At 60.7% G+C, this 27,389-nt stretch overlaps 1 protein-coding gene across 1 annotated transcript; it reads left to right on the top strand.

Annotated features, from left to right (window-relative positions):
* The first annotated feature begins 870 nt into the window (after positions 1-870).
* COL11A2 (collagen type XI alpha 2 chain) lies at positions 871-27,389 on the top strand. Its single transcript, XM_051854830.3, has 66 exons — positions 871-1,177; positions 3,627-3,776; positions 3,894-4,104; positions 4,921-5,083; positions 7,058-7,240; positions 8,078-8,155; positions 8,726-8,788; positions 9,422-9,601; positions 11,473-11,532; positions 11,639-11,680; positions 11,868-11,930; positions 12,266-12,340; positions 12,837-12,923; positions 13,185-13,241; positions 13,394-13,447; positions 13,534-13,587; positions 13,694-13,747; positions 13,934-13,987; positions 14,131-14,184; positions 14,268-14,312; positions 14,428-14,481; positions 14,894-14,938; positions 15,110-15,163; positions 15,354-15,398; positions 15,532-15,585; positions 15,747-15,791; positions 16,009-16,062; positions 16,188-16,232; positions 16,383-16,436; positions 16,731-16,838; positions 17,669-17,722; positions 18,001-18,054; positions 18,162-18,206; positions 18,298-18,351; positions 18,470-18,514; positions 18,620-18,673; positions 18,776-18,829; positions 19,023-19,076; positions 19,455-19,562; positions 19,670-19,759; positions 19,891-19,944; positions 20,109-20,216; positions 20,332-20,439; positions 20,533-20,586; positions 20,689-20,742; positions 20,877-20,984; positions 21,154-21,207; positions 21,405-21,458; positions 21,626-21,679; positions 21,836-21,889; positions 22,171-22,278; positions 22,557-22,610; positions 22,779-22,832; positions 22,932-22,985; positions 23,459-23,512; positions 23,752-23,859; positions 23,946-23,999; positions 24,122-24,175; positions 24,328-24,435; positions 24,541-24,594; positions 24,875-24,910; positions 25,078-25,131; positions 25,230-25,497; positions 26,008-26,120; positions 26,490-26,696; positions 26,956-27,389. The coding sequence occupies exons 1-66, from the start codon at positions 1,096-1,098 to the stop codon at positions 27,094-27,096; spliced, it is 5,202 nt and encodes a 1,733-aa protein (XP_051710790.1). The 5' UTR covers positions 871-1,095; the 3' UTR covers positions 27,097-27,389.

Here is a 27,389-nt window from a genome sequence, read left to right on the forward strand (position 1 = left end):
CCTCCCAGCGCCAGCGGGCGGCGGCGCCGAAGCTCGCCCAGGCCTTCCCTCCGGCCGCGCCGCGGGCTCCGGGCAGACCCGGCGCCGTGCCCGTTCGTGGGGGCGCGCTGGGCGCCGAACGCGGCCGTCGCAGCTTGCCTGAAGACGGGCCTGCGTCCCCGGGTGACCCCGTTGCCCAGATCCCCCGGCAGAGCTGACGACCCCCTCTCTACCTGGGGCTCGCACTCCCCTTACCTCGTTGCCCAATCTCCATTCCCTCGGAGCTGACCAGCCTGTTTGTCCCAGTCTCTGGCCTCTCTCTGCCTCCAGCCGGCACCCCCCCGCCCCGCCCCCGACCGGCAGCCCCCAAAACCAGTTAGTTGCTATCTATAGCCTGGTCTATAAATACCCCGCCCCAGGCCTTCTCTGTAATTACACGGGGCGGGCCGAGGGAGGTAATTACGGAGACCTGATTACGGGTCGCGTGGGGGGTGGGGTGTCGACCCCCAGGCCCGCCTCTCCCCTCCCACCGTACCCTAGGTTCCGCCCAGGCTTCCGCTGAGAAGGGGGCTCTGGGCTGTCGGGGCGAGGGGGCTGGGGAAGGGGTGTGACTGGACGTTTGGGTCTGTGAAAGGCAAGGGGCTAGGGGTAGCTAGTCCTATTTGGGATTACCGAAGAGGGAAATTTAGGGTACTCAGGAGCAGGGCAGAGCGGTCCAAGGGTCGCCGAGAAAAAGGGAGGGAAGGAGGGAGAGTGTTCCTGCCCGCGCACCCCAGGTGTAGCGCGGGGGTGGGGTTTCCCCTCTGGCTGTGGGCGGGCAGCTGCGGCAGGGGCCGGGCCGGGGGCGGGGGCGGAGTGGGGGCTCTGGGCCGTAGGGGTGGCTGGGGACACACAGGAGCGGCGGCCACCGAGGAGGGAGCAGCGCCCGAGCCCCGACGGCACCTGGCTGTATGGAGCTGGTCCCCTGAAAGCTGTCGCCTCCGGACAGTCTCTGACCTCCCTAGGACGCCTGGGTAGAGGCTAACAGCGGGCTCACTGTCCGCTGTCAGCCACTGGGCGTCCAGCGCCTCCGGCCGGCCCCGGGTCCCTGGGACCTGGCCTTCGGGTGGCCGGACCATGGAGCCGTGCAACCGCTGCCATCACTTCTTCTTGCTCCTACCTCTGGTGCTGGGGCTGAGCGCCCTCCCAGCCTGGGCAGGTAAGAGGAGTCACAGCCTGGGTGGTGGGAGTCAGGCTGGGGCCCCGAGGGTTCCGGGAGAGTGGTCTGCTGATGCCTGCCTGCATCAGGAGCTTGGCAGCCTAGAAATGGGGTTTGGGCATCAGAGGTGTGGGCTGGAGGGCAAGACGTTTTGGTTCCTTAGAGCCAGGGCAGGGATTGAAGTATCTGGCAGAGGGCAGGTAAGGCGGAAAGGTGGAGGTCCACCCTGCAGGGTGGGTGGGCCGCACGCCTGTCCTGGGTCCTGGGGAGGAGCTGAGATGGCCAGGGCCAGTCCAGGCATTGCTGCTGTCCAGGGATTGTGTTGTGTTGATGGGTGATGAAGTGCTCCCCAGGGAGCTTTCCAGCTACGGGATGCCAGGGAGCATCGGTGGGTCAGAGCGGAGCACCGGGATGCCTCAACTGTCTGTCCCATTGGTTTCCCGGACAGGGCCCCCCTTCCTGTGCCCTCGATGCTGCCACGCGGCTGGCTCTGGGGAGCACTGGGGCCGGCTGCCAACAGGACGGCGGCCGGACAGGCTGGGATCAGGTGTCTGAGGCCAGAGCCAGGGCTTTGCATTCCTGCCCCTCCCCTCCCCCTCTGGCCAGCCTGGCTCCCCCGGGACCCTGGTGTCCATAACCTCAATCTTTTCCTTCTCTTTCCCAGGGCTGTGAAGTCCTGACTTCTAGGCAAGGGGATTTGATGTCAGAGAGGAGGGACTGAGAGCACTGGGTCCCTGGCCAGCTGGAGCAAGCCTCCCACCCCAACTCCTGGAAACAGTTGGGGGGGTGATTTGACTATTCATTTCTGCTTTGCTCTGCAGAGACAATGGTCTGAATGGCTGCAAAAATGATTTAGATTAAACTAGAGAAGGAAGATCTTCCAAGATGTGACAAGTGCGAGCCTCAGGGACAGGGAGCTAAAGTGTATGAGGTCTGAGAACCCCCTGGCGTGGAGGCTGGGGGATGGCCAAGATGACCATCTGTTATTTCAGGGTGAATGGGTTGAGGTGCGACTCTGAGGAAACAGGTTCCTGTGGAATTCCTAACATCACAGAATAAGGCGATGTGTGTGCGTGGGGGGCAGAGGTCAAGTGGTGAAGGGCAGGTGAGGCCCAGGCCCCGGGACAGGGACGGGGCCGAGGCTTGGAGATGGCGGGCAGGCCTATGGGTAGGTTGTCCTTAGGATCCAGCTGTGCTGTCCTGGGTTTTGGTGGTTGAGGGGTGGGGGGGCAGCTCTGAGGTCTCTTTGGCCTGGGGTCTCTGTGAGTCTCTGTGTCTCTGTCTCACTCACCCTCCATCTCTCAAAGCGGCCCTTGTGTGACGGTGTTTGCGGAGCTGCCACCCGCGCCGGGGCCAGGCTTGGGCGGGAGGTGTGGGAGGGGGCAAGGCCGTGGTTTCCCGGCTCCTGGACTCAAAGGGCCTTTTCTCTGCCTGCCCGCCCCACCTCACCCACCCCACCCAGCTCTGCTCTCCTGATCGCCCTGCCCCACGCTTCTCTGAAAGTTTTGCTGGAGTCCTCCTTGGGATTTTTCCAGCCTGGAGCTGAGGGGGTGAGGAGTATGTTGGGGAGTGAGTGAGGGCATTTGGGGCCTGAGAAGCTGACCTCGAGGTAGACAGGGCTGGTGGCCAGGTCTGCGCTCTCTGGATGCTGCGTGGTGGGGGTGTCGGGGCAGGGTCAAGGTTCCAGGTGTGGGGAGCTTGCCCGGGCTTTGGGTGAGGACTCTGATGTGATCCACAGATGTGTGGCTCGGGGCCCTGGACCTGCTCTGGCTCTGCGTGGCAGCTTCAGCCCCCCCACTCCCACTGCTCAGCCCCTCTCCTAAGTCAGGGGCCACAGGCTCCCGGGGCGGCTCTTTCTTGTATCTCCTTCCTCAGCACTTGCTGGACTCTGTCCTCCCTCCCTGCCCCCTCTCCCCACAGAGCCTGGCATCCGTAGCAACTTTGAAGCCCCCTCCCAAGGAGCCTGCTTTCTGCTCTCTTCCTGGTGGCTCCCTGCCCCTGCCGTGCCCAGGGTGATCTATTGCCCAGATGTTGTTTGTGCTGGAGACGGGACAGATGCCAGAGACTGGGAGATACAGAAAAGGGAGCGAGGGAGAGGGAAACAGACAAAGAAGATGATGGATAGAATGTGAGGGCCGTGGAAGAAGAAAGACGGGAAAGACAGAAAGACCAACATGTACAGAGACACAGAGTGAGAGGGGAGGAGAGCTGAGAGAGAGATTCAGAGACATGATAGAAAGAGACAGGTTCACAGGCTGCAAGGCAGAGGTGCAGGGGGAGCGGGAGAGGGGCAGGAGTGGGCGTGCAGTTGGGCACCAGGCTGGTGCTGCCCTTCCCTGCGGGTGACTTTGCATCTCCCAACCAGTCAGGAGCCCTAGAGAGCTGAGTTCCCTGTGTAGGTCTCCTGCGCAGGGCTTATCCCTCCCCTGCAGCTCATGGTCTCTCCCAGGTGCACCGCCTGTGGACGTGCTCCGAGCCCTGAGGTTCCCCTCGCTCCCTGATGGTGTCCGGAGGACAAGAGGCATCTGTCCGGCGGATGTGGCCTACCGAGTGTCCCGGCCTGCCCAGCTCAGCGCGCCCACCCGCCAGCTCTTCCCAGGTTTGGGTGATGAGGTGGGGGAGGGGGCTGTGGGTCCAGGATCAGACTCCAGAAGGGAAGGGCGTGTGGCTCTTCTGGCCTCTAACTCCACTTTTGTGTGTCTTTCTCGGGTACCAGGAGGCTTTCCCAAAGATTTCTCTCTGCTGACTGTTGTCCGGACCCGCCCTGGTCTCCAGGCTGCCCTGCTCACTCTCTATAGTGCCCAGGGCACCCGACAGCTGGGCCTGGAGCTGGGCCGACCCGTCCGCTTTCTCTATGAGGACCAGACTGGACGGCCGCAACCGCCGGCTCAGCCGGTCTTCAGAGGCCTCAGCCTAGCAGATGGCAAGTAAGTCAGCTTGCTTGGTCTCTGGCCTGCCTGGCCCACACCTCAGGAGAGAGCGCCCCAGAACCCCCACTGCTTAAACCCTGCCCATCCTTCTGGCGACACCGCGCCTAGCCCCTACCCCAATTCGATCCCTTCCAGCCCACGCACGGTTTGCGCTTTAGAGTTGCATCCCAGCTGTTCATGTAATCCTAGCCTGTACCCTGGAAAAATCACTTACATTTTTTGAACTTATCTCTTTCTCTTCTTTTCTTTCTTTTTTTCTTTTTTTTTTTTTTAAAGATTTATTTACTTGAAGGGCAGAATGGCAGGAGGGAGAGATGAAGGGAGAGAGATTCACTGGTTCACTCTCCAAATGCCTTTAATAGCCAGGGCCAGGCCAGGCCAGAGTCAGGAGCTAGGAGCTCCATCCAGGTCTCCCACCTTGGGGTGGCAGGGACCCAAGCACTTGGACTACCACCACCTGCCTTTCAGCTCCATTAGCAGGAAGCTGGACCAGAAGCAATGGAGTAGCTGGGACTCGAACCAGGCACTCTGATATGGGCTGTGGTTATCCCAGGCAGAGGCTTAGCCTGCTGTGATACAACATACACCCTGAGCCTCAGTTTCTATGTCTGTAAAGTAAAGACAATAGAATCGTCACAGTCTAATGAGAGAGCGAGGACGTGGTGGTGCCCGGCGCCTTGTAAGTGCTTGGTAAATGGCAGCTACTGCCCTGATGACTGCTGTCGCTGGTTTACCTTTCCATTCGCATCCTTGGCCCACTTGATTTCCCGCCCACCGCCCATCAGTCACTTGAGCCTCTCCTTTCGCGACCAGGTGGCATCGTGTGGCTGTGGCAGTGAAAGGCCAGTCTGTCACCCTCATTGTCGACTGCAAGAAGCGAGTTACCCGGCCCCTCCCCCGCAGCGCTCGGCCAGTGCTGGACACCCGTGGAGTAGTAATCTTTGGTGCCCGTATCCTGGATGAAGAAGTCTTTGAGGTAACCACAGTAATCAGAGAAAGGAGTGAACTCTGTCCCTTGTCTGTGCCGGTTCCCCTTCTGGCCCCAGGGCTCCACCTTCCTGTCCCTAGGCCTTGGTTTCCCTCTCCTGGATCCATGTTCCCAGAACTAATTTTCTCTGTAGAACTAGCTGCCCTCTTCTGTGGTGGGGCTGTCCACACCACTTATTCTGACATTTAGTCTTCACCAGCACTCATCCGTCCATCCCTTCAACCAGTCCATTGATCTGCCCACCCACTCTCTTAGCCCCCCGACCTCTCGATGCAAACATGGATGTATTTACCATTCACTCACCCGTCCATTCACTTACGCACCTGCTCATGCGTTGTCCACACTCCAGCCTGTCCTCACCCCAGCTCAGTCACTCCCTCCTTCCTGCCATCACTCACCCTCCCACCCATCCCCTCAGCCACCCTCTCACCCCATCTGCCCATGCAGCCATCTGTTCTTCCACCTCCCTTCTTCCCTCCCTCCCTATTCTTCCTTCACCTCAACCATCCCCTCCTTCAGTACACTCACGCACGCTCTCCTTCACTCACACTGTCCGTCCATTTATTCACCCATGTATTCAGTTCCATCCACCACAAACCCATGTACACTCATTCACTAACATTCCATGAAGTCACACTTCTGAGCCCCATTCACTCATCTATCTATCCATCCACTCACTCAGCCAGTCAACATTTTCTGAATACATGGGGATCAAAGGAGACACAGAATAATAATAAGAGTCCTTCAACAAATTCATTGAAAATGCCCTTATCTTTTAAAACTTCTTCTATTTATCTGAAAGGCAGGGAGACAGACAGACACAGAGATGTCTCCTACCTGCTAATTTACTCCCCAAATGCCCACAACAGCCAGGCTAGGCCAGGCTGAAGCTAGGAGCCCAGAACTCTATCTAGGTCTCCCACAGGTAGCACATTAGCAGGAACCTAGAATGGAGAGTACAAGACTCAAACCCAGTCTCTCTGATAGGGGCTTTGCAATAGCTTAAGTGCTGTACCAAATGTCCCCCCCTCCTTTTCTGAACAAAAAATTATGTGCTTATTTTTATTTATTTGAGGTGGAGCGATGGAGGGGGGGAGAGAGAGAGAACCCACTCTATTGGTTTACATCCCAAATGCTTGCAACAAGAACTGGGCCAGGCTGAAGTTGGGAGCCAGGAATTCAATCTGGGGACCCAACTACTTGGGAATACCTCCCAGGGTCTGCATTAGCAGGAAAGTGGAATTAGTAGAGTTGGGATTCGAACCCAGGCACTATGATATGGGATACTGGCATCCTACTTGGCAGATCAACTGCTATGTCAGACACCTGCCCTTCCATTATCGTTTGACTCCGTTCTTGCACATGCGTTTTGAACTACCCTCAGATAAAGTTTCTGTCATCCCAAGGAGTTCCCAGTTTGGTCCTGGACATCAGTTAATGTCCCTAAACCATAGTGCCAGGCAGGGTGTGCTGAGCAGCACATGTGCACACACAAGAATGCCACTGCCGTGCAGAAGGGGACTCCCCGCCCCCATTCCTAGGGGTCCTGAGAAGAGGGCCACAGCACCCAGAGCTGAACTCGTCTCTCCAGAAGCCACCTGAGCAGGCTCCAGCACTACCGCAGGGCAGGGATTCGGCAGAGTGAGCTGGACTTGGAGTTGGAAGGCTCGAGTACCAGTGTCGATTCTGCTGTTCTGAGTACCTTTGGCCAGTTACTGCCTTGCTGAGCTTTTCTGAATGGAGTAGTTTTGCGAAATGGGCATTAAGGTGGTTGTCCTGCTGACTTTTCCAGAGATCTGTTGGAAAGAGAACAGGGCCATGCCCGGGGTGGGACTGATAACGGTCTCCTCCAGCTGTCTAGGTTTACCTGGGATCGGCCTCCTGCCTGGGGTCTGTACCCTCTGCCCCTCTGCGTATCTCCAGGCCTCCCTCCCTTGACCTTCTTTCTTCCTGTCTCTGTAGGGTGATGTCCAGGAGCTCGCCATTGTTCCTGGTGTGCAAGCTGCGTATGAGTCCTGTGAACAGAAGGAACTGGAATGTGAGAGGGAGAGACCTCCCCACCAACCATCTCACAGGGCCCAGAGATCCCCAAAGCAGCAGCCTTCAAGACTGCAGAGGCCCCAAAACCAGGAACCCCAGCGACAGGTGAGGGGCTGGGCGAAGTCCCAACTGCAGAGCACCCCAGGAAGGGAACGACTCAGCCACACCCCCAGGACTGCCCTCCATACCCCAGAGCCCGCATCCCATCTGGGGCTCCTGTCCTAGCCCCTCCTTAGTTCCCATCCCCAACCACGCCTGCCTATTCCCATCACGCCCTTCCTCCCAGTCCTCATTCATCAACCTTTTTATTTTCATTTGAAAATAAAAAGAGTCATTATGAGGACTCCATGGCTCGGAGCTGTGTTCCCTGCTTGTGTCTCCTCCTCTGCCAGTCTTCCTGGAACTTTGTCCTTGGGCGTCCTTGAATTAAGAGATTGGGAGGCAGAGGGGGTAGGAGGGAGGAGAGCAGAGTAGGGGAGACAGAAGCAGGGAGGAAGATGGAGAGGGTAGGCCCAAAGAGGAGCAGTGGGAAGGAGGAGGAGTAGAGGGGAAACTGAGGAGTGGTGGTCTGGGGGGGTGGGGAGCCCAGTCCCTGGCCCCCTGCACATGAAGGTACAGGGTTAGGGGCTGTGGGGGCAGAAGGGAGGTTGGATTGGGTGGGGGCTGCGTGGTTAGGGTGATACATATGATCTGGGGTCTGAAGATTGGAGGGCCAATCTCTTAATCATGTCTGCTTCTGTCCCACACGGGGGGACCATCTCCCCTCTCTTCCCCCCTTCACCTCTCCCCCGACCCTCTCCTCATCTCTCTATTTCTCAATACCATGCCTCCTGTTTCCAACCCCCCACACCATCTCCTTATCCCCTCTCCGCATTGCTCCCCACCCCCGCCATGACCTAATCACTTCCCTACCTCTTCCCATCGCCTCCTCCTCAATCCCAGTCCCCTGAGTCTCTCTACTATGACTACGAGCCCCTCTATTATGATGTGATGACTGCGGGGACCACCCCTGATTATAAGGTAAACTTGAGGGACCCCTTCTCTCTCCCCTTCCTCCAGCCCCCCTTGCACACATGTACCATGACCCCTTCCTCCCCAGTCTGTTTAGATGACCAGGGTTTCCTTACTCCCTTCCCTCTCCCATGTCTCTCTGTGCAGCGGGCTCCCCCTTCCCCTAGGGGGCGTCGGACCCCTTCCCGAAAGCCTGCCCAACCTGCCAAGCGGTCAGCGGCCCGGCAGGCGTCCTCCTCACCTGGCCGGGGGCCTTTTCCAACCAGAGGCTCTGGCCCTGCACACAGCAAGCCCCCCCTCTCCCGACGCCCAGCTCGGCAGGCAGCTCCCCCCACTGCCCGAGCCCCCCCCAGGACCAGAGGCAGCGGCTACCGGCAGGTAGAGCCGGGGCATCCAGATCTGTGCCCCCAAACCTCTGTGCCTTCGGAGATTTGCTCTCTCTGAACTCCCCCTGCAAAGGGGCTGCAAGATCTGAGATTGCCCCCACCCCCCAGCACAGACACGGCTTTGCTTCCCCCTCACTAACTGCCCCTCTCCTTCCTCCCACCTCGTGCTCCCCCCCCCATCCCCGCGGGTTAGGACCCCACCCCAGGAGAAGAGGAAGGAATCCTGGAATCCAGCCCCTTGCCACCCCCTGAGGAGGTAACTCCACACCCTGCCCCTGCCCCAGCCTGGCAGGGGTGGGGAACCCCCTAGGACCCCCTCCCCTTGCCCTGTGTCTTCTTGGTGAACCAGCGCCTCTGGCCGGAGGGCTTTGTCCCGTGTACTTGTGGTCTCTGTCCCCTGGTCACTCTGAGTTGAGCCATTGTCTTCTGAGTCCTTGCCTCCTTCCGTTTTTCTGTGAGTCCAGAGTAATCGTCTCTCTGCGTTGGTGTTGAACGGTCTTACTTGTTGTGTCATATTTCCGTCCAGGAGCCATGTTTTCAGTCCATCGCTATCACCCTTTTTCTTTCCCCTTCTCGCTCTCCATCACTTTGGGTCATTCCTTGAATTCCTGTGTCTGTCATTGTGTTCGCTGATTGTCCACTGCGTTCAGCCCTCCGGCCGCCCTTCTTATGGGATGATCTTCTGGACGTTTCACCCTGTGGTTGGCCTTTGATGACCAGCCGCTCTCTGTATTCCCACGCCCCGTGCTCCTCTTGGGAGGAAAACTCCAGTCCCGTTTACCCTCAGAATCCTTTGGGCTAAAAGTTGTCACAGTCTGGGGGCCCAGGGAAAACCTCCTCTCAGCCCTAATGCCCCCGTCTACCCCTCTCCCTCCCCATCCCCGGGAAGGAGCAGACAGATCTCCAGGTCCCCCCCACAGCATACAGGTTCCAGGCAGAGGAATATGGGGAGGGTGGCACGGACGCCCCGGCAGGGCCCTACGATTACTCCTATGGCTATGGGGACGATTACCGCGAGGAGACCGAGCTCGGCCCTGCGCTCTCTGCGGAGACAGCCCACTCGGGAGCCGTAAGTGCACGGAACTCCTCTTTGTCTTGACCCCCAGCGTGAGCTATGAGAACTGCTTCTGTTGTTTTGATCCTCGCCTGTTGGCTGTGAGCTACTTCCCATCCGGTTTGAGATGCATATGTTGCTTGAAAAGATTACTCCCTGCCTCTCCTTGCTGAGTGTCATGGAGCCTTCTACCCAGGGCAAGTGGGATATTTTTTCTTTACTCCTCTGGCTACTTCCTGTCCTTCTTGGTCACTTCCTGCCTAAATGGAGCTGGATTTTATAAAGCTTTTTATCAGTAAGCCTTAACTCGTAACATCTGTTTCCATCATTTCTTTGTGGTCGAAACATTTCTTGTCCGTGTTGCTGCCGAGGGATCTAACTTCCTGTGTTACCATCTCTAACCTACAGGCGGCTTCTTGTCTGCCCCCGGCTTTCTCCAGCCATGGTGTTCATCTTGGTCACTGTGTCAGATTGGACTGAAAGGAGTTTTTATTTGTGTTCTGGCTGTTGTTTTTCATGCTATTTTGTGACAGTTTCCTTGGACAGTAACCCACTTCCTGTGTGTCTTAGATCATCTAAATCACAGAGTTTCTATTGTGGGCCTAGATGTTTATCATAGCCAGTTTCTGTGTGTCTAGACTTGATGTTGTGTTGTTATAATGCCCTTTGGAAGAGCTACTTTCTGTCTGTTCTGTGAATTTCCTCTCAGTCAGGGCAGCCATTTTGGAGTTGAAGACCCACTTCCTGGATCCTCATTTCTTGGCTGCTTCCTGTCTGTCCGACCACTTCCTGTTTGTCCACTTTGTTTTCTAGTTGTCTTGGCCGTGTTTGATTTTTCTTGGCCCTGATACCATTCTTGCTTCCAAATGTTTGTCCCTTGGTTGTCTCCCTTAATTGTTTACCATGCCTTCAGATACTCCCTGGCAGCTGGAATATTTCCTGTCTGTTCCACCTCATCTTTTGCCTGCCGTGCGATTAATGGCTGCCGCCTCACCCCTGCTGCCTCACCCCACGCCTCCCTTCTCTAATATCCCCGCCCTTGACCCTTGGCTGCCTTCCCCTGAGGCTGCATTGTCATATTTGGGTTTGATGTGGGATTTGGTCAGGATGGAGGTGGGGGGATTCTGGGGATCTTTGTTGGGGGGTGGGGGAGGCTGTCTTCCATTCCCTGTGCTGATCCTGGTTCTGACCCTAGAACTGAGGATAGGCAACAGAGTGGAAGTGTGGGAGGGAGGGAACTGGTGGGCTTGGAGTACAGGTGGGGGCTGGAGGAAGAGGTTGTATAACTGGAGCTTGAGTAACTGAGACCAAGAGCTGTATTTTCCCAAAGGCCAGTCACCAGGTTTGAGTTTGGAATATCAGTGGAGACTGTGCTCCACGAACCCCTTGATATTCTAAGCAGATTTCCATGGATAAAGGTGTTTCTTTTTTCTTTTCTACAGAAAGACTCATAGCTTTCCTCAGATTCTCACATGGGTCCATGCCCTCCTCCTACCCTCAAATAAAAATCTCAGTCTTAGATTTTTGTTTGATGGACAGGGCTAAGGGAGAGGAGGCAGTGGATGATTTCTTAAGGCTCCAGGGATTTCTGGGGCCTGAGGGAGTTTGGAAGGCAGGATGGGGTCCTCCAGAAGAAGGTTCGGGAAGGCTGGGGTTGGATCTCTGGGACACGGGGAGGTTGTGTTCGCTGAGGTGGGGCTGGGGCCCTGGGGGCCGGGGAGCCTGGGAGGTCTGTGAAGAGGGTGTCTTGGGATGGGGTGGGGGATTTGGGGGTGGGGTCACGAGAGTCTGCAGGCACTGAGCATGAAGCTGTAGTTGGGAGGGGGACGTTCTGTGTCTTGGCTGCTCACAGCCCCCACTGGGGGTTACATGTGTGTCTCCCTCAGACTGCCCATGGACCCCGGGGCCTGAAGGGGGAGAAGGGAGAGCCTGCAGTGCTGGAACCCGTAAGTCACACTGCTGTCGGAGCTGAGCGTGGTGGAGAGGAGAGCAGGAAGCAGAGGCGGGGGTGCTAGCCTTGTAGCCTCTGACTTTTACCCTTTGGCCCTACAGGGTATGCTTGTGGAGGGGCCTCCTGGCCCAGAAGGCCCCGCGGTGAGTTTAGTTGTGACCCTCCCTGGGCACCCTTCTGTGCTTTCCCTGCAAATTCCTCCCTCTCAGAGGCCTCCCAGAGTCCCTGCAGCCGGGGACTCCAGATCTCTTCTGTAGAACCCGCCCCTCGGTCACCTGCTGCTCTTCTGTCTGATGCCCTCACCTGCCCCCCTCCCCTTTTGCCCCTCAGGGACTGACTGGTCCCCGTGGCATCCAGGGGAACCCAGGCCCAGTTGGAGATCCTGGCGAGCGGGTAAGGGAGTGTGTGTGTGTGTGTGTGTGTGTGTGTAGGGGGTTGCAGAGAACACAGTTGTACCCGGTGATGGTAGCCATGCTCAGTAATTCAGTTGGCTGATTCCCAAGTGAGGGGCCTGTGCTCTCCCTAGCACCCGGAAAGGAGTGCAGACTCTGATAGCAAGGGGAGGAATTGGTGCTTCATATTCATTTCCCTCTGTGGGGTGGTGGGGTTCAGGAAAGCTAGAGGGAAGTCTGCAATGATTCTGTCTACAAGAGTTTCAAATCGATGCCAAGACATTAGTGCCTCCTGTCTGTTCTCCCCCTATTTTCCTGTTTATCTCCCCTCTTCAGGGTCCCCCTGGCCGAGCTGGGCTCCCTGGATCAGATGGGGCCCCTGGCCCTCCCGGTACATCTCTCATGCTCCCAGTGAGTTGCCTTCTGGGTGTGGAATGGGTTGGTGGGGAAGGCAGGGGAGTTGTGTTGTGTCCCCAAGAAACAAAGGGCCAGGAAGGCTGTGGTGGAGGCTCTAACCACCCTCAACCTGTGGGTGTTGGTCTTTAGGGTAGAGGTATCAGAGCCTCATCAGACGACCAAAAGTTGGGTCATCTAGAACCAAAGTTGGGTTATCTAGAACCAAACTTGGGTAATCTAGAACCAGGCAGAAAATCCTGCATTCCACAGGTCTAGAGCCCAATGAGAGTCTCTGAGGAAGAAGAGACTAGAGGAGAGGGAGGAGGGGAGGCCGCTGAGTTTCTGAAAATCTGAGTGGTTATCTGGGACCCATGGGAGATGTGGAGGGGTGGGGGAGAGCGTGGGGAGTGTCTCAGCATGGGCAGTAATGCTGGATGAAGCCTCTGCCCCAGAGGGAGGTTTTCATGAATTTCTTGGGGGAGAACTTGGACCCTTTTTCCTTGCCCCTCAGTTCCGGTTTGGCAGTGGTGGGGGTGACAAGGGCCCTGTGGTGGCAGCCCAGGAGGCTCAGGCCCAGGCGATTCTGCAGCAGGCACGGGTGAGGAGGGGGTCTTGGTGGGGAGAGGGGTGTGATGGGGAAGGGAAGACTCCCGGAGAGGGCTGGAAGAAGAGGTGGGAGTGAGTGGAGGTCTTGGAAGAGTCTGGGCTGGTCTGGGCCTGGAAGGGAGCTTGGGGAGCACACGGGGTGGGGGTGGGGCGGGGGATGAGGGTGTGGCATGGGGAGTTTGGAGCACATGCTTGGGTTGGGGGGTTCTCCATTGCCACCCCCACAGTCCTTCTGTCTCCCCTACTCTCCTAGCTGGCGCTCCGTGGACCTCCTGGCCCCATGGGATACACTGGCCGCCCTGGACCCCTGGTGAGTGAGTTGGGGGTTGGGGTAGAGGACCCTTTATTTGTGTGTTGGGGGGTTTGGATAGTTCTGGAGAGAAAGCACGTTGGAAGTTGTTTGGCTTCTTTCGGGACCACTGTGTGTCCTTCAACATGGCCATCCCCTGTTGTCACTCGCAGGGACAGCCTGGGAGCCCTGGCCTGAAAGGAGAATCTGGAGACCTGGGACCTCAGGTGACCCCCCTGCATCTGATCCCCAACCCAGGGCCGCCCCCTCTGCCTCAGCTCAATAACCCTACCCCCATCTTTCCCCACCCCAGGGCCCCAGAGGACCGCAGGGCCTTACTGGTCCTCCTGGCAAGGCTGGGCGAAGGGTGAGTGCCCCACGGGGGGTGAGAGAAGTGTTGGTGGGAGGCAGGGCTTGGAGCCTGGGAGCGGTACCCTCCCTGGCTTGCTCTGACACTCCCTCTGCATCTCCAGGGCAGAGCAGGTGCCGACGGAGCCCGAGGGATGCCTGGAGAACCTGGAGTGAAGGTAGCAGCCCAGGGTCCCCCTCTGCCAGCTGTAGCTCCCAGCCCCACCTGGGCTCATTGTTTTCTGGATATGACTTACTTTCCCAGGTTTCCCCAGGATGTAGCCCCTCCCAACTCGGGATACAGCAGGGAGGGATGGGCTGGCAAAGGGGCTGGTCCTCACTGTGGCTGCTTCTCTTTCTCCTAGGGTGATCGAGGTTTTGATGGACTCCCAGGGCTACCTGGGGAGAAGGGGCACAGGGTGAGTGTACTGGGGAGAGGGTGTTTTGATAGGGGAGTAGAGGCAGGGAAGAACACAGGCCTGGGGGAGCTCACTGGGGTGGGTTGGTGTCTGCCTGGGCTGGGGGCACTCAGGACCCTCTGACCTGCTGCCCTGTTTTCCAGGGTGATACTGGTGCTCAGGGCCTTCCTGGGCCCCCTGGTGAAGATGGAGAGCGGGTGAGTGTGTGGCAAGGGCAGGACTGGGTGCGGGGGTGGGAGTCCAGAAGGCGAGGGTGCCCTCACTGTATCCCTTCCTGTAGGGAGATGATGGCGAGATTGGGCCTCGGGGACTGCCTGGAGAGTCGGTGAGTGTGCACTGGGCCGGGCCGGGCTCCAGAGAGGCCAGGGGAGGTGCACGGGCATGGAGGGGACACATTTTCCTCTGGTTTATACTGTCTTGTTTCCTAACCCTGAATGTAGGGGCCCCGTGGTCTCCTTGGCCCCAAAGGCCCACCTGGTATTCCTGGACCCCCGGTGAGTGACTCCCTGGCTTTTGACCTTGCCCCTTGACCTCTCGACCTCCCCACCCTTCCTAACTGCCTCCCCCTCCTCCCCCCGCCCTGCCTCCCCTGCTCCTTGGCCCAGCCCTGCTTTAGCCTTTACCCATGAGGCATTTGGAGGGCGATATGGGGCAGGGCACCAAGGGCTCTAAGCAGAGCAGAGCCAAAAAAAGAGCCAAAAAAAAAAAAAAAAAGAAAAAAGAAAAAGCCTCAGGAAAAACAAGACAAAACCCCATGGACCTCCACCCTGCGGTCTGGGCCCGCATGTCCTTGCTGAGGTTTGGGGAAGACCTGGAATCTGAGCGTCCTCTGCGTGGCCCCTCAGAAACCGCAGGGCCCTCCCTGCCTCCTGCCCTCCAGCCTGGTCACGCCCTCTCTCATTGCAGGGAGTCCGGGGCATGGACGGTCCCCACGGCCCCAAAGGGAGCTTGGTGAGTGATGGGCATGGCGACCTCAGCCTACCCCCAGAGTCCCTGCTGGGGTCCTGTTAGCCCCTGGCCTGCTCCCCTCTCCTGCCTGGGCAGCTGTCGCTGCCGGAACTTGGCTGTGTGCTCTGTTCCTCCTCACCATCTCCTCATTCCTGCCTGGTCGCCTGTTTCTAGGGACCCCAGGGAGAGCCAGGACCTCCTGGACAGCAGGGCACTCCAGGGACCCAGGTGAGTGGTTCTGCTCATCCCTCTGCCTCTTTAGCCACTTTAGCCCTGGGCATCCTCTGGTCAGACCTGGATGAAGACAGGAAACTCAGGGTCCCAGGCCTCTGTTTTGTGGCCCACGCTCTGAGTGGAGGGCTGCCGGAGGAGCGTGGCCACCCCAGCAGCCCCCTGACCCCTCTCTCCCTGCGTGCAGGGTCTCCCCGGGCCCCAGGGTGCCATCGGCCCTCATGGAGAGAAGGTGAGTGACAAGTGATCTTGGTGGGGGGGATAGGGCTTCCGAGGGAGGACGGGGAGCCCTCCACGCCTGTTGAGCCTCTGGCTGGGTTCACACCTGCCCCTCTAGCGCCCCTGAGCCACCTCTCTTCCTTCAGGGTCCTCGAGGGAAACCAGGGCTCCCTGGCATGCCTGGCTCCGACGGACCCCCGGTGAGTGGGCCCCACCTCTTGGTCCTGCACCTGTGCACTGTGTCACATGCTCTGCTGGTGCCTGCCCATGGTCACGGCGGGCATTTGGGTTAGAACAGTAGGGAGGGGTGTAGGGAAGTGACAGGGGTCAGCTGTCACATTCCCTATCTCCTGTTCCCCAGGGTCACCCCGGGAAGGAAGGTCCCCCTGGAACCAAAGGAAACCAGGTAAGATCTCCCATTTCTGCTCTCCCCCCTCCAGAGGCCTCTCCCCAAGACTCTGAGGCCTCAGAGTCCTTGGGACTTGCTTGTCTTGGTCCCGTGCCTCTCACTCTACCCTCAGTCCCCGTGCTCGGTACCCCTGCCCAGACCCCATTTCTCCCACCCCTGAGGCACCCACAGCACACCCAGGCCCCTGGGTAAAGGCTTCTCCTGCTTCTTCCAGGGTCCCTCTGGGCCTCAGGGTCCTCTCGGATACCCAGGACCTCGAGGTGTCAAGGTAACGGGCCCCCAGGCTGGGACGTAGAGGACTGTGGTCAGGGCAGTGACATGCGGTCTTGGGAACTCGGTTCTTCCAACCCAGCCTCACGCCTGTTCTCTGTCTCTCTCCCCTTCTAATTCCAGGGTGTGGATGGAATTCGGGGTCTGAAGGGTCATAAGGGCGAAAAGGTGAGCACAGTTCCCAACGCTCGGTTCTGCCCCCCACACCCCTGCTGCCCATCTCCTTTCTCCACCCCTCCCCCGCAGCCTGCCCTGAAATCCATCCCCACCCCGTGTTCCCTGAAATCCTCCACTTTAAGCCCCCCCTCCCTTTCTCAGGGCGAGGACGGCTTTCCTGGGTTCAAAGGTGACATAGGAGTGAAAGGTGACAGGGTGAGTAGAAGCCCTGTCTGCAGTGCCCCTCCCCTGCGTGTCCTGGGGACCCTCCCCCACCAGCTCTGGGCTGCGCTCCCTCTGAGCCTGAGCCCCGTGCAGTGGCAGTGCCATGGTCTGGGCCACACAGGCCCTCCAGCCCCACCCCCTGCCCTGTGGGCTCCCTGTCCTGTGGTATAGCTGGGACCTCGGCCAGACCCAGTCAGCCTCCCTCGCTGGTGTTCACCTCTCCTTTTGGGGGGCCCAGACCCTGCCTCCAGCCCCTGACACACCCCTCCCAACGCTGTCACACAGGGTGAGGTTGGAGTTCCTGGTTCCAGGGGAGAGGATGGTCCTGAGGGGCCGAAGGGACGCACTGGACCCACCGGAGACCCCGGGCCTCCTGGACTCATGGGCGAGAAGGTGATGGGGACGAAGGACCTGTGCCTGGGTGCTCCAGTGGTGGGGGGGTTGGTGACATGGGCAGGGGGTGCCAGCAGCTCAGGTCAGTGAGTCAGTTGGAGACGGCCGTGCATTAATTATGCCCAGCACCTGATGGATTGAGGGGGAGTGTGTGAGTGAAGGAAAAGCCCGTCATGGCGAGTTTGGGACCGAGGCATAGAGAGCACCTGCCAGGGTGAGGGAGTGAGGCTGAGGCAGGTGCGAGAGGGGCCCAGGGGAGGGCAGCTCCTGCTGTGCACCTAGTGTGTGCCAGGCCCCGTGTTAACCTGTCCTGGCAGTCCTGGGAGGTAAGCAGATGCCAGCCCTGTTTTGCAGGTGAGGTGTGGCAGAGGCACGAGGATGTTAAGTGCTTGCTGATCACATGGCCAGGGCAGAGCCAGGGTTTGAACCCAGGCTGTCTGGCTGCAGAATCAGTGCCTGCTCCCACCCACGGCCCTGCAGCTGCCTCTGGGGCACTAGCCTGGGAGCCTCAGTGGAAAGAAGGTGGGGGTGGGGGTGTGTGCACCACGTGAGCAAAGGGGCGGGGCCTTCAGGAGGCGTGGCCTTGGTGGAGCCGGAGCAGGTGCTGGGGAAGATGGAGCAGAGGCTGACGGTGACACGGGGCAGGCAAGGGCTGGGCTCTGGAGTTGAGGAAAATCCACTCTCAGGAAGGAGAGGTTGCAAAAGTCAGGCAGCCAATGAAGCAGGGCTTTGGGGAGTGATGTGGGCTCTGCTCTTGGAGGGCTGGGGTCCCCGGGCTGGAGCAGTGGCCGGGCTCCTCCCCTAATTGCTTCCTGTCTCTCTCTCCACAGGGCAAGCTGGGTGTTCCTGGTCTGCCTGGCTACCCTGGACGCCAGGGCCCCAAGGTGATGTTAAGTCCCTGGCTGCTTGTCCTGACCCCCGATTTTAGGAAGCAGAGACTAGCAGAGCAGAGTGGGGGGACCCTAGAGAGAATGTAGCCAATGCTTGTTCTGCAGGACACAGAGGCCCAGGCGGCGGCAGCAGTGGTCCAAGGCCACCTAGTTAATGGCGGGGCCCAGATCTCCCACACCGTGGCCTCTTCTGGCCCCTTTGCCCTTCCCGAAACTTCCCCATGCTCCCCACGTTCCCTGTGACTTAACTCCCCCATCTCTGTCCTGCACAGGGTTCCCTGGGATTTCCTGGTTTTCCTGGAGCCAGTGGAGAGAAGGGAGCCCGGGTAAGCAGGGGGAAGGGAGGGGGTGCTGAGGGAGGGGTGAGGAGGGTGGGAGGGGTCTTCGAGGAGTCCTGCCCCCGGTGATGGTCTCTCTGCTTCCTTCCCACCAGGGCCTGTCAGGAAAGTCCGGGCCCCGAGGAGAGCGGGGCCCCACGGTGAGTGCAATGGAGAAAGACCCGGCTCACTCAAGGTGCACAGGATGCAACTGGCGTCTCTGACTGCTCTCCTCCCTTCCCCTCTCTCTAGGGTCCGCGGGGCCAGCGGGGACCCCGGGGTGCCACTGGGAAGTCTGGAGCTAAGGTGCGTGCTCTCTGCAGGCTCTGTCTGCCCCCTGCAGCTGAGGCCCAGCGCTCCCTCGAGCCCTCTGTGCTTGGGGATCGCTGGGAAGCAGCTGCCCCACTCTGTGTCTCCCCCGCAGGGGACATCGGGCGGCGATGGCCCCCACGGGCCCCCCGGAGAGAGGGTGAGTGTGGCTCCATCTCTCGCCCCCAGTGCTCTGCAGCGGGGAAGCCGTTTCCTGCCCAGCATCCTCCTCCACTCCCCTGACTCAACCCCTCTCTGTCTCTAGGGTCTCCCTGGACCTCAGGGCCCCAATGGATTTCCTGGTCCCAAAGGACCCCCGGTAAGATGGCCACTGACCTCTGACCCACTTGGGGCCTCTGAGTCCTTCTTCTCCATCCCCCCTCCCAGCCTAGGGTACATCTGACACCTGAACCCCTTCCAGGGTCCCCCAGGGAAGGACGGGCTGCCGGGACACCCTGGCCCGAGAGGAGAAGTGGTAAGTGATACCCCCGGTCGCCCCTGCCCCAGGGCTGTGTAGAAGAGCCTGGTCTCACCGAGCACATGCTGGCATGACTCAGACCCATGGCCCAAGGCTCGGTGTGGGCGTGCCCCTGCCTGTGAGTGCCTGGAGCTCTGCCCCACAAGGTCCATGCCTGCTGTGACCATGCGGTCCTCTCTTCCTCTCACAGGGCTTCCAAGGAAAGACGGGCCCCCCTGGACCCCCCGGAGTGGTGGGACCTCAGGTGGGTTGGTCCCCAGGGAAGAGCGGGCCCGAGACCCTGGAATGGGTCCATCTACCCCGTTCCTCCATCACCCCTCCCTGGCCCTTGTTTGCCTGAGCTGAACCCCTGGAGCTAGGACCAATGGTGGGGGCTGGGGTTGGGGGGCAAGGGCTCTGAACTCCCTCGTGTCCCTGGGCCCTCTCACCCCCTCAAAGAGGGGGCAGTTCCCCAGCAGGGACACAAGGTGGTGCAGTTGCTCCATGCTGGAGAAGAGCGAGCCCCCAGGCCAGGGGGGTTTCCCAGTGGCTTTGGTGCCTGACCAGGGACATTTTCAGGGTGGACTCTCTGCACAGTGGGGGGAAAAGTGCCTGAGAATGGGGACCTTCTGCCTTTCCCTAGGGAGCAGCAGGAGAAAGTGGCCCAATGGGGGAGAGGGGTCACCCAGGCCCCCCAGGACCTCCTGGAGAGCAGGGACTGACGGGGACAGCTGGAAAAGAAGGCACAAAGGTCAGTGGGGGCTCGGGCTGAAGGGACATGGAGTGGGACCCTGGGGGGCAGAGCACTCTGCCGACGGGGGGCCTGGCTGTGGCTCATCACCCCTCCTTTTCTTCTAGGGCGACCCTGGTCCTCCTGGGGCCCCAGGGAAGGATGGTCCTGCTGGCCTGAGGGGCTTCCCAGGGGAGCGAGGCCTCCCGGGCACTGCTGTGAGTGTGACCCCAAAGTCACTGCATCCTGATCTCTCCATGTCACTCCTGGCCTCCCCCCTCTCCCTGCATGGAACCCCGTTCCTGCGAGCTTCCATCTTCCCATCTCACTGGAAATCTCTGGTTTATAGGGCGGTCCTGGTTTGAAGGGGAATGAGGGTCCCGCTGGTCCCCCTGGCCCTGCGGTGAGTCTGGGTTCTGGGGTGGGGGGTGGGAAGGGGAAGGAAGTGGGCGAGGGTGGTGGGGAAGCATGAGGAGCAGCCCCTGGTGGGGGCTGTGGGTCTGGGCAGAGGGCATCCAGGGTCAGCCATGGGGTCTTCTTGGGGTCTGACTCCATTTCCTCACTCAGGGCTCTCCTGGGGAGCGAGGTGCAGCCGGATCTGGGGGACCCATCGGCCCCCCAGGGCGCCCAGGCCCACAGGGTCCCCCTGGAGCAGCAGGCGAGAAAGGCGTCCCGGTGCGTGTGGGGGCCCAGGGGCGGGTTCTGTGAACATGAGGGGTTCTGGGGTTGCGGGTGGCTTTAAGGGTGAGGGCCGCCTCCAGGCCATGACTCTCTTCTTCATTTCTTGCAGGGTGAGAAGGGGCCAATTGGCCCGACTGGCCGCGACGGGGTGCAGGGCCCTGTGGGGCTTCCGGGTCCTGCTGGACCCCCGGGTGTGGCTGGCGAGGATGGAGACAAGGTGGGGAGCGCGATGGCCTCCCTGCCCCCTGAACTGCATCTCCCTACTCTGCTCACCTGCTCTCTCTAACTCCCCTCTGCCTTCCCCTCCCAGGGTGAGGTGGGAGATCCTGGACAGAAAGGCAGCAAAGGGAACAAGGGCGAACACGTAAGTGTCCCTGACCTGGATCACTGCCTGCTGGCCTTTAACCCCAGTCCCTCCTGGCCTCTCTTCCTGTCCTGGTGTCTCTGACTCTCTTTTCCCCTCCAGGGTCCCCCTGGACCTCCTGGGCCCATTGGTCCTGTGGGGCAGCCTGGAGCCGCGGTGAGTGGTCCCTGGGGTTGGAGGAGGGAGTGGGGGGCTTGGGGTCTGGGGCCCAGCTGTGTGTGGGCTTGTGAATACAGAACGCCTGACTCACGCCCCCTCTTTGTGTCTTTGTCCCTGCCCCCTCCCCCCAGGGAGCAGACGGGGAGCCTGGAGCGCGGGGACCCCAAGGACACTTTGGAGCCAAAGGCGATGAAGGAACAAGAGGATTCAATGGGCCCCCAGGACCCATCGGCTTGCAGGTGAGTTGGGGGGGGTGCTGAGAGATGGGGTAAGAATGGGGTTGTCTGCCCCAGACCCTTGCCAGCAGCAGGGAGGTGGGGTCAGAGGCCTGGTGGGCATGTGAGGGCCAAGAGGGCAGAGCCGTGGCTGGGGTGGTCACTTGGGTGTGTGCTTTGTACACCTGCACAGGGTTTGCCAGGTCCCTCTGGAGAGAAGGGAGAAACAGGAGACGTGGGTCCTATGGTAAGTGTGACCCCTACTGACCCCAGCCCCAACTAGGCACCCCCTGCTCAGCCAGCCCCCACCCAGTTCCCCACTGCCAGCCCTGCCACCTGCATCAGTGCCTGACGGTTCTGCGTCCTCCTCTGCCCAGCCTCCACCCTTCGTACCCATCCACTGCCCTGTCTCTCACTCCCTTCGGCATATCTATTTCTCCCCAGGGACCACCTGGCCCCCCAGGACCTCGAGGCCCGGCCGGACCCAACGGTGCTGATGTGAGTCCCTCGGGATCAGTGCGGCCATGCCCTGCCTCCCTCTCCCCAGACTGAGACTCCGGTCTGCTCTGGTGCCTGGGAGGCCTGCTGCTGTCCACTGCAGTGACCTGGGACCCTCTCCCAGGCCTCTGCCCACCCTGCTAAGCATCGGCCTCTCTGTCTTGCAGGGTCCACAAGGCCCCCCGGGAGGTGTTGGGAACCTGGGTCCCCCTGGAGAGAAGGTAACTGGCAAGGGGATAAATGGGGCAGTCTTGGGTGGGAGCTGAGCCCATTTTCTGCGCATTTTGGATGGGCTGGGAGAGATGAGCGAGAATGAGATGTAGGAATATTGGGATTTTTTGGGGGGAAGGAGGTTTCTGACCCCAGTTTCTTTGCAGGGAGAACCGGGAGAGTCAGGATCTCCAGGGGTCCAGGGTGAACCAGGTGTCAAGGTGAGTGCTAGCCCTGAGCTGAGCCCCTCAGTGCCCTTTACCCACTCTGTGCCAGCTCCTCGCCACTCCTCCTTGGGCTGGAACTGCTCAGCCCACCCCCCAATCCCTGTTTCCTACCATGCTCCATGAGGCCTGATCGCTGGGCCCGAGTGAGCCCTCCTGCCCTTGCCTTGAATGGACGAGGGGGTGGGGAGATGCTGAGGGTGTCTTGGAAGCTGGGGCTGCACCCCTGATTCTCAGGACGCCCTCACAACCTTCGGTGCCCTCTGCTGCTTCTCCAGGGTCCACGTGGGGAGCGTGGCGAGAAAGGAGAATCGGGGCAGCCAGGAGAGGCAGGACCACCGGGGCCTAAGGGCCCCACAGGCGACGATGGCCCCAAAGGGAACCCTGTGAGTTTGGGGAGGTGCTGAGAGGAGGGCTGTGTGCATGAGAGATGCGGAGCGGGGGTGGTGCTTGGGAGGAGGCTCTGGGAATGGGGTCTCCTGGGGGGATGCATGGGAGGTGCCCTCTGGGTTGTCCTCTGAAAGTGTTAGGTGGCCTGCAGTGCTCAGCTGGGTCGGAGGGGACATGGGAGACCCTCTTCGTACAGCGCATCCTGTGGAGAGGGAGGGAGTGGCATGTGCTGCTGGGTGCTGTAACCCTGACCTTCATTCTCCCTCTGCATTAGGGGCCTGTCGGTTTTCCTGGTGACCCCGGCCCCCCTGGAGAAGTTGGCCCTCGGGTGAGTCTTAGCCAGGGCGGGGAAGGGGTGAGGAGGGTGGGACTTCCTTGGAGGGCCTGCCGTGGCTGATGGGCCTGGGCGTTGGGAAGCCGGGGGGAGGCAGGGCAGGAGGAGGGGTGATGACTGCCAGGTCAGGGGCCCACCTCTGACCTGGCTGCTTCTTTGCAGGGCCAGGATGGTGCTAAGGGTGACCGCGGGGAGGACGGCGAGCCAGGACAGCCTGTGAGTGACCAGTGCTCCCGCCTCCCCACCGAGCTTCAGACCCCTACCCCTCTTCTAAAGCCCACTCACACTCACCCACCTCAATTCCTCCCTCCCTAGGGATCCCCTGGTCCCACTGGGGAGAATGGACCCCCTGGACCACTTGGAAAGCGGGTAAGCAAGGCAGACACCCAGGACCCTGGACAGCTGTCCTTGGGTGGGTGGATGCAGGATGGAGCAGTGGTAGGGGCGGCAGGGAGATGCTCGTGTGTGTGTGTGTGTGTGTACCAGCACGTGGGCTTCTGTGTGTCCCGTGTGCCCTGGGCATGCTTGCTGCTGGGTTTTGGTACTGAGTTCTTGCCAGGGCCGGTGGTGTTTGCTGAGGAGGGGGCTGGTTTTTCTGGAGGGCCCCTGCTGGGCTAGGCTTCATCTTGTAGTAGCTGGGGCAGGAGGCGGGCCCCACGTGGGCTGTGGGCAGGTGGATCTTCACCAAGGCATGGAAGGGCCCCACCCTGTGCCTGCGGGTTTAGCCATGACTGTTCTCACCATCCGGGAATTGGCCCACTGCGTGTATGCCCAGGAGGACAGCAGTGGCGAAGGCCAGGCCTGGCTCCGCACTGACCTGCCTGCCTCCTCTCCTCCTGCAGGGTCCTGCTGGCACGCCCGGTCCAGAGGGGCGCCAAGGAGAGAAGGGCGCTAAGGTGAGGGCAGGGCCGCTCGCGCTGGAAGATTCCTGCCGTGTTCCTATAGTCAGAGTCCTGTCTGCAGATGCCTGCCCGCGCCCACCTCTCCCATGCTGAATGCTTCGGGGCCAGGGCTTCCCTGGACTTGCTCTTGCCCCAGGGGCTGCTGTCATTTGGTGCCTCCTCCCTGTCTCACCCCTGCCTCCTTGGACCCCCTGCTGCCCCCACACCCTCCTCTGCCCTTGTTTGTGTTTCAGGGGGATCCCGGGGCCGTGGGTGCCCCAGGGAAGACGGGCCCTGTGGGTCCTGCAGGCCCAGCAGGAAAGCCGGGCCCTGATGGCCTGAGGGGGCTCCCGGGCTCAGTGGTGAGTGTGATGGGCATGGCGGGCTGAGGGACGGGTGCCGTGTGGGGGTGCTCCTCCTGACCCCGCTGCCCCCCTGGAATCTGCAGGGCCAGCAAGGCCGTCCTGGAGCCACAGGCCAGGCTGGACCTCCAGGCCCTGTGGTGAGTGACGGGGCTGGGGCTGGTGGGGGTGAGGTGAGGGCCAGTGGAGGAAGAGGGAGGCGGTGGTGGTGCGGAACAGTCCCCCCTTTTCCTGGAGACCACGACTTCCTGTCTCCCCACAGGGACCCCCAGGGCTTCCTGGCCTCCGGGGCGATGCTGGAGCCAAAGGAGAGAAGGTGAGTGACAGACACACAGCCGTCACCTTCACCCCCCAAGCCCAGGGCACCCCGCGTGCTGCCGCTGCACCAGTGCCCCGTGCTGTTCTGCCCTTCTCCCCCATCGTGTGAGTCCTCCCTGTACCCCCCTCACCTCCTGTCCCCTTCTCCAGGGCCACCCAGGTCTCATTGGACTGATTGGGCCCCCCGGGGAGCAAGGAGAGAAGGGCGATCGGGGGCTCCCTGGGCCTCAGGGCTCCCCGGGACAGAAAGGAGAGACTGTGAGTAGTGGGTGCAATCCTGGGCTGACGGGGACACTTGGGAAGGGGAGCGATGGGGCGGGGCTGGGGATGAGGGCCCACTTGAACAGGCCCCTCCCTTCCTAGGGCATCCCAGGAGCATCTGGCCCCATTGGTCCTGGAGGACCCCCCGGCCTCCCTGTGAGTACCCAATGTGTCCCTCTGCTGGGTCCCCTAAACCCCAGCGCTTCCTCCCATGACCTCCCGGTGACTTCTGGCCACTGCCAGCCTAACTTGGGCCTCAGGGGCCCCCATCTGTCCTCACAGTCCTGGAGCTGCCTCCCCCATCCCCCCTTTCCCTCAGGCCTTCCCCTCCTGAAGCAACCAAGGATCCCGTGGACTCATGCCCGGGCGTCTCCATTCCTCTGAGTCCCACCCTTGCCCTGCGGTGACTGTCCTTTCTTTGTTCCTCATTTCACAGGGACCTGCTGGCCCCAAAGGAGCCAAAGGAGCCACAGTGAGTGACCCCTGTCTGCTCTGACCACTGCCCCCCACTGCTAGACTTGAGCCTGTCTCCCAGGCAGACATAACCCCCCATGGGGAGAGGGATTTGACCCTTCTGTGACCTTGATCCTACCCTTGACCTCCTGGCCGCCCCATGACCTCAATTACTCCTTTTGTCAGGGCCCCGCTGGACCCAAGGGAGAGAAGGGCGTCCAGGGCCCTCCGGGACACCCGGTGAGTTAGAGCCCAGGCCCGCTTCTCTGAGCATCTCTGTCCCAGCCTCACACTCACAGCCACCTTGCCTCTCACCCTCTCCACTGTCCTTTCCCTAGGGCCCCCCGGGTGAGGTGATCCAGCCACTGCCCATCCAGATGCCCAAGAAGACGCGCCGCTCGGTGGACGGGAGCCGCCTGATGCAGGAAGACGAGGCTGCGCCCACCGGCGGGGCCCCGGGCAGCCCCGGGGGGCTGGAGGAGATCTTCGGCTCACTCGACTCCCTGCGCGAGGAGATCGAGCAGATGAGGCGGCCGACGGGGACCCAGGACAGCCCCGCTCGCACCTGCCAGGACCTGAAGCTGTGCCACCCGGAGCTGCCAGACGGTCAGCGTCACTCAGGGAATACAGACGTGAACAGGGTGGTGGGAGGGGGTGCTGAATGAGCAGCGTGGGTGTGGGGAGCCGAGGGGAGGGGCTTGGAGTGGTGGCTTTTCACCGACCAGGGCAGATGCATTTCAGAGTGTCAGTTGTCAGCCACCGAGAGGGTCCTGCCTAACACTGGTGTGGACCGGCTCATCCTCTGCCTGCGTCTGCAGATACACACATGGGCTTGCATGTACATCAGTGGTTGTGTCTGAGTAGCCACCTCCACACGGGGCACCTGCTCAGGGAGCCTGGGACAGTGCCGGGGGCAGGGAGAGGGAGCATGGAAGGCCACTGCAGGAGGATGGATGTATTAGGGGCTCTGGGCGGGAAGCAGGGGGAGGGGCCAGGGGAGAGCACTGTGGAGGGTTAGGGGTGTTGAGGCGTGGGAGGGAAGAGGGGATGTAGGGGCAGAGGGCATCTTGGAGCTCAGGACCTTGGCCCTGACCGCCCTGCCCCCTTGCCCCACAGGAGAGTACTGGGTCGATCCCAACCAGGGCTGTGCTCGGGACGCCTTCCGAGTTTTCTGCAACTTCACAGCAGGAGGGGAAACGTGTGTGACGCCCAGGGATGACATCACACAGGTGACAGCTGGCCCACGACTGACCGCCCCTCCCCTGCCACCCGTGCATCCATTCGGTGTCTCATGGAGTCTGTGTTTCTGTGCTGAGCTCCCTGGCCGTTGCCGCCCCAGAGCCTGCAGGCCCTCCCCTTCCTGTCACTCCCCCCAGGCCTCTGATGCTCACTTTGCTGTCTTCTTCTCTTGATGACCCAAGACAAAGCTTGCCTTCTGTTTCTTCCCGGCCCCTGGCTCCCAGGCCACGCCCTCACTCCTCTCCTGGCCCTTTGCTGGAGCCCACTGCCCGCTCACGCTCCTGGCCCAGCTCCCCTGGTTCTGTAGACGCTCCGTGGCTCGTCTCTACCTGCCCTGACCCCGCACCTGTCTCCTGCAGTTCTCCTACGTGGACTCCGAGGGCTCCCCGGTAGGCGTGGTCCAGCTCACCTTCCTGCGACTGCTCAGCGTCTCAGCTCACCAGGATGTCTCCTACCCATGCTCTGGAGCAGCCCGTGAGGGTCCCCTGAGACTCCGAGGGGCCAACGAGGACGAGCTGAGCCCGGAGACCAGCCCTTACGTCAAGGAATTCAGAGACGGCTGTCAGGTGGGAACCAGGAAGAGCTGGTGGGAGACAGATCCCAGACTCAGGCTGGGAGAAGCGGGTGGAGGGACCGGTTAGGAGGGCGTGCTGGTGTCCTAGAGACCGGAGGGAACTCGGACAGGACGAGGAGGGTGGGAGAGGTGGAAGCCCACCTCTGTGAGCCGAGACTCACCTGGCGCTCGCACCAGCGTCATAGCGCACGGGCCTGAAGTTGGGGGACCTCCTCCGTGCCCACTGCTCATTCTCCGCTTTCTCCCTCAAGACACAGCAAGGCCGCACGGTGGTGGAGGTGCGGACGCCTGTGCTGGAGCAGCTGCCGGTGCTGGATGCCTCCTTCTCAGACCTGGGGGCCCCCCCGAGACGGGGAGGGGTGCTGCTGGGGCCTGTGTGCTTCATGGGCTAGGACCTCTGTCGTCGGAACCAGGCCCACCTGGAATCCTGCAGCAGCAGCTCTGCGCCATCTCCCGAGAAGGCTCTTCCTTTCCTGGGATCCTGGGCCTGGATCCTGGGAGCCCCCTTCAGGGCCCGTCCCGGGAGGACGTGAAGTCCGCGCCGGGGCGTGCCAGGGAGGGCTGGCACCGGGGCTCTTGGCCCTCCCGCCTGGAGCCTGTGACCTGTTAGAGAGCTGAGGCCCTTATTTAAAACTGACCTCCCAATCACCCCAAACAAGTGGAAGAGAAGAGAAAGGACATTGTG

This window comes from Oryctolagus cuniculus, chromosome 5 (genome assembly GCF_051225735.1).
Source record: "Oryctolagus cuniculus isolate XC-2025 breed Fujian yellow rabbit chromosome 5, ASM5122573v1, whole genome shotgun sequence".
Taxonomy (NCBI): domain Eukaryota; kingdom Metazoa; phylum Chordata; class Mammalia; order Lagomorpha; family Leporidae; genus Oryctolagus; species Oryctolagus cuniculus.